At 42.3% G+C, this 14,108-nt stretch overlaps 1 protein-coding gene across 3 annotated transcripts in view; it reads right to left on the bottom strand.

Annotated features, from left to right (window-relative positions):
* CNTN5 (contactin 5) overlaps positions 1–14,108 on the bottom strand; it is a gene marked incomplete at both ends in the record, with an annotated part of 519,573 nt that overhangs the window by 55,680 nt on the left and 449,785 nt on the right. For all 3 annotated transcript variants that reach the window (XM_084251216.1, XM_084251217.1, XM_084251218.1), the window contains one exon: positions 460–618. In XM_084251216.1, the coding sequence (XP_084107342.1) occupies positions 460–618 (159 nt within the window). The remainder of the gene's footprint in view (positions 1–459; positions 619–14,108) is intronic.

Genomic DNA, 14,108 nt, shown 5'->3' with positions numbered 1-14,108 from the left:
TGTATGCATAAATAAATACATCTTAAAAAAAATGTTCTTGCACTGTATACTAACAAAGTGCATATCAGACTGGTGAACTCTGAAGTTTAGTCAATAATATTGTGCCAGTGCAAGAGCTCTGATTTGATAATCGTACCATTATTGCGTAACATGTTATCACTGGGGGAAGCTGAGGGCTGAGACAGAAATCTTGGTTCTATTCTGGCAGCCTCTATGTGAATTTGAAGTTATTTCCACAAGCAACAGCAAGCAAGCAAGCAAAAATAATGTGGTCCCTCCTTAGGGAAATAGAAAGAAAGCTAGGGAGCAGGCCCATGGGTTTTGACAAAAGAAGCAAACGATATTTAACATACCCCGGTGGTGAAACCTAACAAAGTTTCCAGAATCCAGAATGACCCCAGTGCCACAGCCAGCACACACCGCCTGCACCTGTGCCCGAGGTGGCTCCGAGCCCCTCACCTGTTCTGACCGTCTGCCAGCCCAGCGAGAAGGGGCTGCGGGCCTGCAGGTTGTAGGAGGACACTGGGCTGTGGTTATCGGCTGCAGGGCCCCAGGAGAGCGTGGCCGTGCTGTCTGTGATCTCCTCGACGATCACGATCCCTGGCGGGCCCGGGGGACCTAGAGGCAAGAGCGGGGAGATAAACTTAAGTACAAGTGATGAGGAGAAGCGACGAGAAATTCTATTTCCAATAAGGACCTAATCAAACTATGTAATTGTCTTAATGAAATACATATTTAGTAATGAAAATTGACCGTAAAAAGTCAAGGGACGCAAGTTGATTTTCATGATTTCTGGGGGGTAACTTAATTATAAATTTGATTCCCCCCCCCCCAACATCCTGTGCTTGGAGGCAGTGACCAATTAGCACTCTATTCTACAGGAAAAGAAGAAACAATTAGAAGCACACGAGGATATTAATGTCAATATCAGCTATGGCTGTGGAAATCAATCATCGCTTCCAGAGGCAGGAACAGGGGCAGAGGCTCTGCAGTGGGAACGAAACCAGCCCCGTCCTTACTGGAAGTGACAGGTGTAGAGCATTTTACTGTCGTCCTCGCGCTGGGGAAATCGACGATGTGTCAGCACAGTGATAAGACGATCAAACAACCTACGCTCCAAAGGGGGACACGGAAGGCTCAACATAATAATAGCTGAGGCCAACGAATGGTGTGTATGAGACATGGGAATATTTCATGGGGAATTAAAAGCAAGACGTGATTAAATTCTTTTTTTTCCCCAGTGGGAGCAGGAGGGAGGCGAACAGAGGTGTCTGTTCCCTTTGGGTCATGAAGGTGGGTATAAGAACATCTGCAGGCTCCAGATTCAAGAAACAGCCATATCCTAGTCAGAGGAGAAATCTACTCTGTGTCATTACTTCTAAAACAATGATTTCGTAAGAGTCCTTCAAAGTACGCAGAATTGTGCACATTTCAGTGGCTCGCAAGAAACGCCAGTTTTCTCACTGGCTTTTTTTCTGTCCTCTAGTGTGGACAACTCATGCTGCAAAGATGCTTTTATGTTAAATGAAAAAAAAAACCCACAAACCCACACCCTGGAGTGCTCTCAGGTGCCATTTGCTAAGCTCGCTGCGAGGCGGCGGTTGCCCTGTGGACTGGGAGATCCCGAAGCCTGAGCCAAAGGCCGCCCTGGTCCTGAGACACAAGACGCGGCGGGGTCTGCGCAGTCACAAAGGCCCCTGCCTACAGAACCCCGAGCAGGAAGGGGCCACCAGATGGAGAAAAGAAAAAAGCCTGTGGAGCCAACGCCATTTGTAGGACACGAGAAAGGAGCCTTTCACGAGGCCCGAGGACAACCAGAGGCGGTCGGCGGAGACGCAGGTTTAGGAGACAGTGGGGAGTCTGTCAGGACAGTGGCCCGGGTGGGGACGTGGGTTCAGCCTCGTGGGAAGCGCTGGCAGCTTCATCTCTAAGGGGAAGGAAGAAACAAAGCGAAGAGAGTTTCTGAAATGCACGAAGGAAGGTTGAGACGAGCTCCTTCTGGAAGCTTCTCCTTGTCTCACTGAAGAGGAAAAAAATCTGCGCTTGATCTTAGCTAAAAGATGAAGAAGTGATCAAAAATCTACAAAAAGTGCAGGTTCTTGGATGAGGCGGGCCTGGGAGCTGGAGAGAAGCGGGGAGGCTCCGGAGCAGCACAGCGCACAAGAGCAAAGCCGAGAAGAAAGGAAAGAGCAGATGTGCTGCAAGAGCCCGGACCTCCAGCCGGTGGACGCGTCATTTTGAATCGGAACCTACCGGCTCGGCAAGGTCCGAGGAACAGGCCTAGGGCCAGCGGGGGCCGTGAGGAGGGTCTGGCCAGGTTGGGAGTTGGCGTCCCCGGCGTGGGCCAGGGGCATGGGGTGTCACGGCTTCGGGGGAGAAGCAGGGGTCAGCGAAGCCAGCATGGTGCTGGCTGACTAGACTCCAAGCAAATCCTCAAGGAAACTGGGTTACTGTGAGGGAAGACAGCGGACTAGGACCCCGTGGGGTGGGGGTACAGAGTTTGTGATGTGAGTATAAGATGCTTTTGAGGGAGAAGTTGTGTTTATCGGGAGAGGAGCGGAGGTATGATTATTGGCGTTGATGAGATCAGGGCCCGTGGGGAGTAGGTCTGCTGCACCGTCTGCAGGGATGTTCAAAGCATTTGAATAGTGGGTATTGCCAGGTGAAGAGAACGGATGCTGTCCCGGTGCTGAGAGGATTCCTCACAAGCGTGAGACTGTTGTGACAGGGGTATGGGACACAATGATAAAAAATATTAACAACAACAATAATAATAACAACAGCAATCCTATCCTCACCGAATGAAGGCCCTGCACCCAGCATTCTGCAAATATCAATTTGTTCCTTCATTGCTACGTCACTGTGAGGCGCGTCATAGGATCCCAATGTTATAGAGGGACTGACACTTCTAAGAGCTTGTTCAGTAAAAACAATCGAACACTTTCACGAGTAATCTCATTATTTGTTGGGTGTGGAGCTAGGCAGTGGGTATCAGAGAGACCATCTCAGGGAGAAGCGATTTGCCCAAGTTACTCTAATGACCTTGCCTGAGATTTGAATTCGCCTGAGGAAAGGCTGCTCTGAAGCCTTTCCGGGGAAGCCAGGCATGCGGCTCTGTCTTTCATCACTGCCTGGGCAGGCAAGAAAGCAAGTGTGTGCTGGGAAAAGGCAATTCACTCGTGGGGTAGCGATGGGGATGGGGCTGGAGAAAGTGCGGGGACCTCGGCTTCCCCGTACCTGGCAGCCGCGTGCCCTCCCGTGCCCAGGGACTCGCCCTCCTGGAATCGGGCTGGGCTGTGACACGCCGTGGGCTGGAGGGAAGGCTCATCCCAGGTCTCCGAAGGGGCACACAGGAAGAGCCAGCTCCCAGCCAGAAGTCTGAGGAGGCTGAGGCTGCTTTTCTCCAAGCCCTTTGGAGATGGGGGATCCCACACAACCCCCCCTCAACACTCCAGTCAACCCAGTGCAGCCCCTGACAGGTGAGTGATAAAGCCTTCAAATGACTCCCCTTCAGGCCTCGGGGGGCTCAGGTGTGGGGGAGCAGCCAGGACAGGACCAGGCTGGGCCAAAACTGTGGGAACAAACAGCAGACGGATGTTGAAAGCCGCTGAGTTTTGGGGGCAGCCGTGGGTAAAGGGAGAAACTCAGAATAGCTTGGGCTTGCCACAGACAGGGACTATGTCGGGGGCCCTACAAGATGCTGTGAAGATACAGAGGAAATTCAGCCACTGTGCCCGAAGGGGATACCTGTCAAGACAGTCATTGATGAAGCTCTTTACACTGTTCCACGTAATCCAATCTGCTCATTTATCTCTTCAAAAGCCTCTAGTGTGAGGCCTTATGGGAGACACTGAGGAAAGCAACTATTCATTCAACCAAAACTATTTGCCTTTCTGTGTATTTTTCTATGGAAATGCTTAAATTATAAAGAGAGGTATATTTCTTTTAATAATAGGTAATGATTTTTCTAGATTTTTTTTTAACCAAGACTTCATCTGGAGCCAAAAATGGAAAACAATACAATGAACAAAACCCCAAGTATTTCCCCCTATATGTAACTATTTTCTCAGATTTAGTCATTAGCAAAATAATCAGTGACAGAAAAAAAAAATTATGTACCCGGGATTCTGATTGTTACTCTGCAATTATTTATAATTACAAACCACTGTAAATAACTAATTGTCCAATAATCATGTAATGTTTAAAGCATAAAATCTCATGATAAACTATTAGGCAGACACTAAACAGCTTAATATTTAACACTAATAAATGAATGTTTCTACAACAGATGAAAGAAGAGGAATGCAAAATTATATAAAGATAAATATACAAGTAATAATTTGCCAAATATGCAAAGACAAGGCTGGAAAGAAATGCATTCATGTATCCATGGTGGTTACTGCTTAGAAGTATGGATGTTTTGTATCATAACTATTTCTTCTACAATTATTTTTAAATGCCATATTGTAAAGAGAGTGTCCATACTGTGACAGGTATATACTCTTCTAAGTCTATTCTGTTTAACTAAACATTTCCCGGATGCCTAGTGTGCACAAAGCACTGGTCTGAGTGGTGGGAGATGGGGCGGGGGGTGAGTTCTAGGACAAGGCTGGGTTCCAGTCCCCATTGTGGCACAGACAGAGCTTTCACACAAACAAATGCCAGTCCCTGATCATGTGATGCTCAAGGGCTTTAGGAGTCTATTTTACATCCCAGTAGAAGACTTGTGACTTTGGGTATAATTACTTTTCTGTAATTTCCATTTGTCTGAATACCTAAAATGATGCTTGGCATCTATCTATCTATCTATCTGTCTGTCTGTCTATCTAAAACAAATATTTACTTTAAAGGTGAAAGGAAGAAGGCTGAAGACAGCAGGGAGGAGGGTGAAGGATGGAAGGAGATAAGTTTTGAGTCTGGAACGTTATATAACAAATGAAACAATGTTCCAAAATAAGGTCATTATATGCGACAAGATCCAATATGATAGCCTCTTATTTTTTATTAAATCAAAATACATTTGAATTAGCAGGGCCTTTCAGTTAAGCTTGGAGTGGGATGATAACAGAAATGACAGAAGAGCTTCATGATGAAGAAAATAAACCTTTCATGTGATTGAATAACAAAGCTCCTCATTATCAGAAACAGAGCATTAAAACCTACAGACAGATGATTTTTCTAAGTCTCTGTGTCAAAGATTTATGATGAGAATGCTATTGTAAAAATATTCTAAAATTAATGATGTGATTTATCTTTTTAAGTCAGATTAAATACAACCCTCAACCACAATAAAAGTGAACGCATGATTTATGGCTATTATATTATTACTGGTTTATCAATGCTTTATCTATGGAGAAAAAATATTTTTAGACATTACACCCTGAGTGTTGGCTTCAGTTTTCTTTCTGTTTATATTGAGGAGTGAATTAGTAAGTCTATTAATTGAATCACTCTGTTGCTTTTAAGTCCTGTTAACTAACGATGGTTGTATTGTTGCCATCTTTTGACTTTTTCAATCAGGGAGTAACTTTTCTTTTCAATGGTTTTTACAGGTAATTTATTCACAACATCTTTGAGAAATAGATTGACGAGATAAATGCCTTAGATATGACAAATGTGTGACAGTAGCCAGTGTCTAAGTGTTATACAGATGCCACTCATTTAGCAGAAATCTCATCAATTTTATATTTAGCTATAACGACTTAGTGTCAGATGGGCAGGAATTGGGAATGCTCTCCCCTCTCTGGGATATAGTGCTATTATGTATAAACATTAAGATAAATATTTTATTTGAAAATAAGCAATTTGGAAAAATGTTGATAGACTCTTCATTTCTTCATAATGAGGCTAGCTAAGCAAAGGATAAACTACAAAAGTCCCAAGAAGTTATGTTCTCATGAATGCAATCTATCTTCAGTCAAGACCTCCCCAGCATGGCTGTCAGATCAAGTCACGATTTTATGTTCAGTTAGGAAACTTTCTTCTCTTGGATATCTGTGCTCCTCTGTTCATCGCAGCACTGCTGACAACAGACAACTGATGGAAATAACCTAAGTGCCCGATGGCAAATGAATGGATGGAGATGTGGCATATATACATAATGGAATACTACTCAGCTATGAAAAAGGCTGAAATCTTGCCATTTACAACAACTTGGATGAAAATAGAGGGGATTATGCTCTCCAAAATAAGTAAGAAGGAGAAGACAAATACCACGATTTCACTCAAATGTGTACAGAGAAACAAAACCGAAATGGACCCCAGAAATACAACTGTAGAATTGAGACCATAAGAAGGATTGAATGGGGTTGGGGAAGAAAAGGGAATAAATGAGGATTATGGGGTCTTTGGTGCTATGAAGAGATATGAACCCATACTCCTAAAAAAACATGCAGTGTTATAAACAGACATTACCACAGTAGAAAAGAAAAGAAAAAATACAAAAAAAAAAAAAAAAGAAGAAGAAAATGCTCGACTCTTGAGAAGCCACTTACTTTTAAAGCCAAAAATCAAGTAAACTATATCTGGTAACCTTAAAAGGTGTTCTGTTATGTTGGTGACATGAAACAAGAACATAAGATGGCATATAACAGTCAGGCATGGAGCTGCGGTTTTTTAACTAGTTGAAGTCCCCTAGTTCAACCCTATTCTTTTTCAGATGAGGAAGGAGTGCTTGAGACAGGAAAACTCCTCCCTACAAAATGAGTCCAAAAGAGTCCTCCGGCCTTAACAAGAAAAAGAGTTGAAGTCAAAATTGATTTTAGTCTTAACTCGTGGGGGGCTATTTCCTGTTCAAAGCACCTTATGGCAAAGTATGTGGTACAGACAAGAAGTTAAAGGTCTATCACAATCTTGTGAGGTTATTCCCCATTCTCTGGAAGATGGTACCTAGTAGAGCCAGACTTTAGAATTTCTGTGCATGACTGTCCAGCCCTTTACATCAAGTCAGTCTTAAAAAGACCTCCCTAGTGCCTCCCTGCATCTGGTCACATTAAAGCAACATTCTCTGCCTAATTCTGACACCTACTGATTCAACAAATATCCCTGTTGGTATATATTATTTTTCAAAACATCATACATCTATTTAGTTTCTTTTTGTCTTTATTTATTTTTTGGGGGGGATTTCTTGCAATTTTTCTCACACAGAATTATAAATGAAAAATTAAGCTTGTTGGGATTTGAAACATTAAACAGGTCTTTGCTTCAAATTGTTTAAAACTAAGGTGAAAAAATTGATATCAAATATGCTACAGTACACTGAGTTGGTGCTATTTTTAAGCCTGTAAGTATTCTTGGGAATAAACACCTCCTACTTCTAAATACACGTAGGAACATGTTATTGGAAACAGGAAACAGAGCCTGGCAGTCATTTGCGGAAGCAAAAGCTGACACACGCCCTTCTGAGGCTGAGGGGATAGGGATTAGCTGCTGTCTGAAGACCAGATTGATGCAGAGAAATGAACTTAATAACCCAGGCTGCAAAGATATTTTTTACTTTTAGCATGTAGTTTAATCATTCACAGTGAACTGTCCAGCGGAAAGGACCATTCGCAGAGACCCAATTTGTAAGTTCTTTGAGGCTATAGATAAATAATGACAAAGGACTTCATTAAAAATAGTCAACAATGTGAACAGACTCTTTATAGTACAACACACCGATGCCTACTGAGAACTGGTTGCTGAGATTTGCACCTTTTGAATAAAATACAAAGACCTAAGGTACACTCTTATTCAGGAAGCATGGTGTCACTGACATTATCTTTATTTTTATACAAGAAAGTGTCCCCTGACATGCCACTGACATACCAGGCTGGCAGAAACCAACCTCATGTAGAATTACGTCTTTTCCTCTTCTCAGATACTTCCTTATCATCATTAAGTTCCTCAGGAAGTCTAACAGGCATGCTACGATTTGTTTACAATTTACTAAGCTAATATGAAGTGACACCTGAAATGCAAGTTGAAACCACAGTGAGATATCACCTCACCCCTGTGAGAATAGTCCACATCAAAAAGCCAAGAAACAAGGTGTGTTAGTGAGGGCGTGAAGAAAAAGGAACCCTCATGCACTGTTGGTGCGAAAGGAGACTGGTCCAGCCCCTGTGGAAAACAACATGGAAGTTTCTCAAAATATGAAAACCAGATCCGCCACATGATCCAGGAATTCCACTCCTAGGACTGAAGAATGTAAAGTCACTAGTCCAAAGGGACACGGGCAGTCCTGAGACACCGCAGTTTGTATCAGCCACGCTATGGAAACCACCTGCGTGCCCAGGACAGGGAGCGGATGAAGAAGATGTGGTGTGAGCACACAATGGGCTATTCAGCTATAAAAAAAGGATGAGCTTTGCCATTTGTGAAAACTTAGGTGCAGCTGGAGGGGAGGGTGCTAAGAAAAGTAAGTCAGAAAGAGAAAGACAAACACCACATGACGTCATTTACACGTGAGCTACAGCGAGAGCAGAGCAAAGCAAACCCTAGAATTATGACTGCAGTACTGAGGCTACTGATGGGGGCGTGTGGGGATTAGAGCATAAAGTGGGGTGCGGCCAGTGGCCCACGGTGGAGGGTGACAGTTGCTCTGGGGCTGGGGGAAGTACGGTAATGGGCATCTCAAAAGGTATGAACCTGCACCCCCAAATCATATACAGTGTTCTACAATGTCACCTCAATCGCAATTATACAGTTAAAAAAATTGGGAAAAAAAGTAACTTTCTCCTACTGTTTTCAGTCACATGAGAAGAACCTTTTTTTTTTAAACCGGGGGCAGTAAAGATTGGGAATAAGAAAAAAAAAATTCTAATCATGTTCTTCCAAAACCAATTTTATTTTCCATTATTTGGTAAAATTCAACCTGTCCTCCATCTCTGTCATCATGATATTTGTGATGACAACGGTTACCTGTTTTCTGCCTCACCTTTTCCTCAGCAGGAAACCGCTGCCCTTTGATTTATTTAATTAACATCCATTTAGGCTTCAATTTTCACTTCTTGAGGTGGACTTCTCAGCCTGCCTAGCCTTGGTGACAACTGCTCTGTTACGCACACCGTGTGCCTCGTAATCATATTTGAAATCAGCTGGAACTTATTCCTTATTTGTGGCCCTGGTGGATGGCAGCTTCCCTGCTGGAGTTTTAGGTTCGGGAAGCCTGGGCTTGGCTCGCTGTCACAGGCACAAAGCCCAGTCCAATGTGTGGCACATAGATTTGTAATGAATGAATGAATGATTTTGATGAACTTGATAGACTAGGATAGCTGTTGAACTGTTTTGCACACATTTCACTTCTGACCAATCCAAATACAAGAGTGATATACCTTTACAAAATCACAGCACTATTCTGAACAAACCCAACATATATTAAAAACAGAACTAAATATGTTACGTTCTCATCTTTTTTGAGTGCTATAAGGATCCACCTTACGGTGTGTTTCTAAACAACTGAACAACAGGCTACTGGGGTCTTTCAACGTCAGTGAGCAACGCACACTCCGGCATGTTTGTTGGGGAAAAAAATGTAGATTGCTGAAGTGACAAAAGCTACTGAATTTCCATTTCTGACCACAGTCTCAGAATTGTATTTTGTGTAAGATGCATAGGAAATTTTTATGTCATCTATATTTCAAGACAAACTGATAGAAAGAGGAGAGATTTGTAGAATGAGAAGAATCTTATTCCAGTGGAGAGAAAGAATCAACCTGGTCCCCGAAAAAGCTCGAGACACTGGATGAAGCAATGGAAACACCTGTGTTGGACCCGTCGTGAGAGTCAGTCAGTGTCCTGATTGCTGAAGCCAATTTGAGTCAGGCTTCATGCTACCTGCAACTGGAATCATCCTAAGAATACAAAGGATAACAGAGAACACCTCTGGTTACGAAGGATTAAACTTGGAATACTTCCTTATCTGTGCTCAGACTGGCTACATTTGCATAAGCAACTCGCAAAGAGGATCGCTAACAATATCTAATTATCCAATAAATCCCTTGGAACCGAACAATGACAAGTCAATGGGAAATCTGACAGAAGATGGCAGGTTGACTAGACGCCAACAGCCAAATCAATAAACACAAAAAACAACGATTATTTAAATGATTTAAAATTCACCGATAAGATAACGGAATCATCACTTTTGGACAGAGATTTGGGATTTAGTTAAAATGTACTGTTGCAATCAATGGATATCAGAGAATTTTAGAGGAAAACTGAAAATTCCATTTTGAAAAACCCATGGTTAAACACGAGATGTTCTCATCGTCATGTTCATGATGAAAAGAAAGAGGCCTGGAAGGATTAAGGAAGTGCCAGGTGAGGACAAGACCACACAAGCTCCAGGTGACAGCTCTGAATGATGACGACTGAGCAGAGACCATGAAGCCTGGGATGGGGTGTAGCTCTTACCATTCTCTGGTCAGGTGACTTAGAATTCACTTCTTTCTCTTGGACACAGCAAGTTCTTTAGACACTGAAGCTGGAAGGGTGGTTTTCTCACTGAGGATTCCAAGAAAAAACTCTTGCGCTTGTGTATTAGTTAAAGATGGAACAGGTGACTTTTTTTTTTTTTTTATGGTAAGAGGCGATAAAAAACCATGCCAATAGACTGGAAACTTAAGGCATTATTGAAGAGAGAGAAGGCAAACGGTTTAAACTTCATAAGAGTGGCTGGAATTTATAACAGTGGAGAAAGGGAGGCTGAGGGAAAACCTTGATGCCAGGGTAGTAAGTTCAAGCTTTGCTATGTGGGTGGAGGAGAGCTGTGAGTAAATGCCTTTGAGTGGGAGGAAGCCTGACGTCAGATACCATCAAGGAGTCGAGTGGGAACGAACATTACTCCATAATTTCATGCATGGATAAATTGGAAGAATGATGGCAAAAGAACAGCAAATCTGCAGGAGGAGCTCAGAAATTTTCTTTTAAAGTTTAATGAAATTAATTCCAATTGAAATAAGTTCTGAAGATAGGGCCTCCCTGATGGTGCAAGGTGTTAAGACACGACCTATGAAGCTATCCGCAGCCTCTGCAGCACAAGTTCGATCCCCGACCAGGGAGATACCCACATGGCACAGCAGACCTCTCCTGTCTCCCTGCTGCTCCCTTCAGCAGTGCATTTCAGTCAGTCTGTCTGTTCTGTTCCCTGCTCCCTCTCTGGTGAATCCTCTCACCCTCTGCACCTCTGGCCTGTACCCCAGCTCTTGTATGTATAAATAAATAAATCTTTTAAATAAAAGAAATAAGTTCTGAAGACAACACCCAAGTGTAGAGGTGAGACAGAGGTGCTAGTTTGGAGCATGGAGAGAGTTGAGAAGGTCAGGAGTAGCCATTGTGAGGCATGCGGTGGGGACCAGTGACAGATGAACACTGGTACTGCTCACCGGCTTTGAGAGCTTACAGGGAGAGAAGAATTTGATTGTATAGGGGGTGTATCCACATGGTTTCTTAGATTTTGGAAGTGACCTGTGTTTGCACATAACCAGAGGTAATGGAGTTTAAAAGTTGGCATAGTAGGTATCAAGGAAGCCACAGACTTTTGGTAGGAAATGTATTAAGTAGAGATGGTGACCCCAGAGAGCAAGTGCAATCTCTGTGAAACTCAGGGCAGACCCCGTGAATGTGGGGAGGCACCTACTGCAACAGACAGCAGCTGTGTCAGAGGCGTCACCCCCACATTATAGGACAAAATAAACATGGCGGAGACTTCAGGACACACGCTGGGGCTCCTACAGTTGCAAATAGGAGATAATAAGGTTTTGGATCCTCAACTGTTATATCAGCTCTTAAGAGTTGTAATTCTTTCCTCTTGGAGATAAAAATCTTAGTGTACATACAGGTTTTTTCTTTAGCTTTCCCAGTTAATTTATTTCCCATACATTCTCTGTAGTTATACTTAAGCATATGAATTATTCTTTATTATCAGCATTTAGTTTTTAATATTTAGATCAACATTCCTCATGTGTGTGTGTATGGGAGAGAATGAAAATCAGTCACAAGAATAGAGTGGGTGGAGGGTCGGATGGAGGAATGAAAAATGTTGAGGGATACAGAGATGGGCGTGGCAAGCTTTAAAGACCTATTTTGTGATTCCAGCTACAGGAAATTTCTGAAAACTTTCCCACCATCCTATCCCCAAATATATCTTTCCCTTCTATTTTATCATCGCTCTTTGATTTATTGAAAGTTAAGTGACATGGAGATTTACTACTAAACTATGATTATTGTTTATTCAGTTACTGTATGTTCTTTCCCATTTATCTGATTAAAATTATAATTTCTGGGCCTCCCCAGGTGGCGCAGCTGTTGAGCGCTGGGCTGCGGGGCTGCCCGCAGCCTCTGCACCGCTGGTTCGTTCCCCGGCTGCCGGCGAGGGTCCCATACACACACACACAAATAATTATAATTCCTCTCTTTTGGGAAAAGAATGATATCTCCATCTATCCACTCACCCATTAATTAATTAATTAATTAATTCATACATTCAATAATTTTCTCAACAATATCGAGGCAATATCTTCTGTATGCCAGACTCTGGAGAATAAGATAGTAGACAAGATAAAGAGATTTTTGTTCTAGGGAGAAGAAGACAGTCAATGAACAAGTGAGTGAGATAATTTCAGATAGTAAAAAGCACAATGAAGAAAAAAAATGGGGTGAAAATCATGAGTAGAAATGGGAAACAGGGAGGTAAGAATAACAGTAAGGAGAGAGCAGGCTACATGTACATATTATGGGCAAGAGTTTTCCAGATAACATCAATGAAAAAAGCCCTCGGTGTTGATGGGTTTGCATATTTTGTGGAACAGAAAGGTTCTGGTAGGTAGAAGCAACATAAAGAATATGATAATGTCAGAAGTGGCTGGAGCCAGAAATAGAAGCATTTGAAGGCAGCAATGAAGTTGGATTTCAATCTGAGCGTGATGGGCAACCATTGGAAAACACACAAGGAAGATCAAAGTAAAGAAGCTGCTGAGAACTAGATGCAATGTAAGTCCTCAGAGTCTCTAGGAAATATTGGGGAAAATCCATTGAAATTATAAAAATGTTTGAGTATTTTTTTCGCAATAAGATTTCTTTTGTGGCAAATGTAAATTGTGATGGCTCAGGAAATCACTTTCCCAATGTTGTCTTCATGTAGTTCTGTGGGTGAGTAGCTGCTGGTGTGGGTTTTTGTGATAGTCCTAGTCTCCAAGGATGCCTTGTTTACTGGTCTCGCAATCTACTTTACTGTCAACAAATCCAAAAGCACCACCGCCTCTTCCCCACACCAGTCTTACAATATTGTAATTTCATGATAGTGATACTGCGTGAACCGGCGGCTGCCAATGGGATGCTGACGCCTTTGGGTTAGATGGGGCTGTGTGACTGGTTCACTCACAGTGAGCTGTGAGTCAAATGATATGTGCCATTTGTGGCTGAAGCTTTTAATTACCAATCTGAGATGCTCCATCTCACGCTGCATAAAATGTTTATTTAAAGTAGCCTTGTGTTCCCTTTTTGGAAAAATACAAACATTTCTTGGTGAATTTTCACAAACTTCAGGTGAAAGGGAAATTAACCAGCAATTCCAGGCAGGTAAGTAGGCATACATATTTAATGCAGTTTACATGAGTTGAAGTTGTGCACACTGTATATATTCCAATATAAAAGGAATACTGTCCATCCATCGAAGGAATACTGTCCATCCATCTCTGAAATGGAAGATAGAGATTTGAGGGTCTATTGTATGAGCTGGCAAGAATAATTAAAAATAATTGACTTGTTTATTTAAAACCTCAAGCAAACCAGATGCTATTCTGAAATTAATTTATTAAGCTACTATTACATAAATTCTAAGAACAGATGAGTTAAAGAAATCCTGTAGGAAAATACCATATGGGGTGCTAAAATATGCAAGGTACCATGTTTCTGTGAAGCTTTCTATAAATCCAATATTGGGTTTATGGTGTATGACTCACTTCAACTCTGCAATGCAAATTAAGATCAAGAAAATAATGTATGACGATATGGACTTTCAAATTTGTTCAGTCTTACTATTCACTATGAATAATTTATAGATATCCCTGTGACTTATCTTTCAAATATACCATGAGGGGAATTTGGAATTCTTACTTCCAGTGATA

The sequence above is a fragment of the Talpa europaea genome (assembly GCF_964194135.1).
Source record: "Talpa europaea genome assembly, chromosome: 12".
Taxonomy (NCBI): Eukaryota; Metazoa; Chordata; class Mammalia; order Eulipotyphla; family Talpidae; genus Talpa; species Talpa europaea.
The sequence above is the reverse complement of the archived record's forward strand: the minus strand, read 5'-3'. Positions and strand labels throughout refer to the sequence as shown.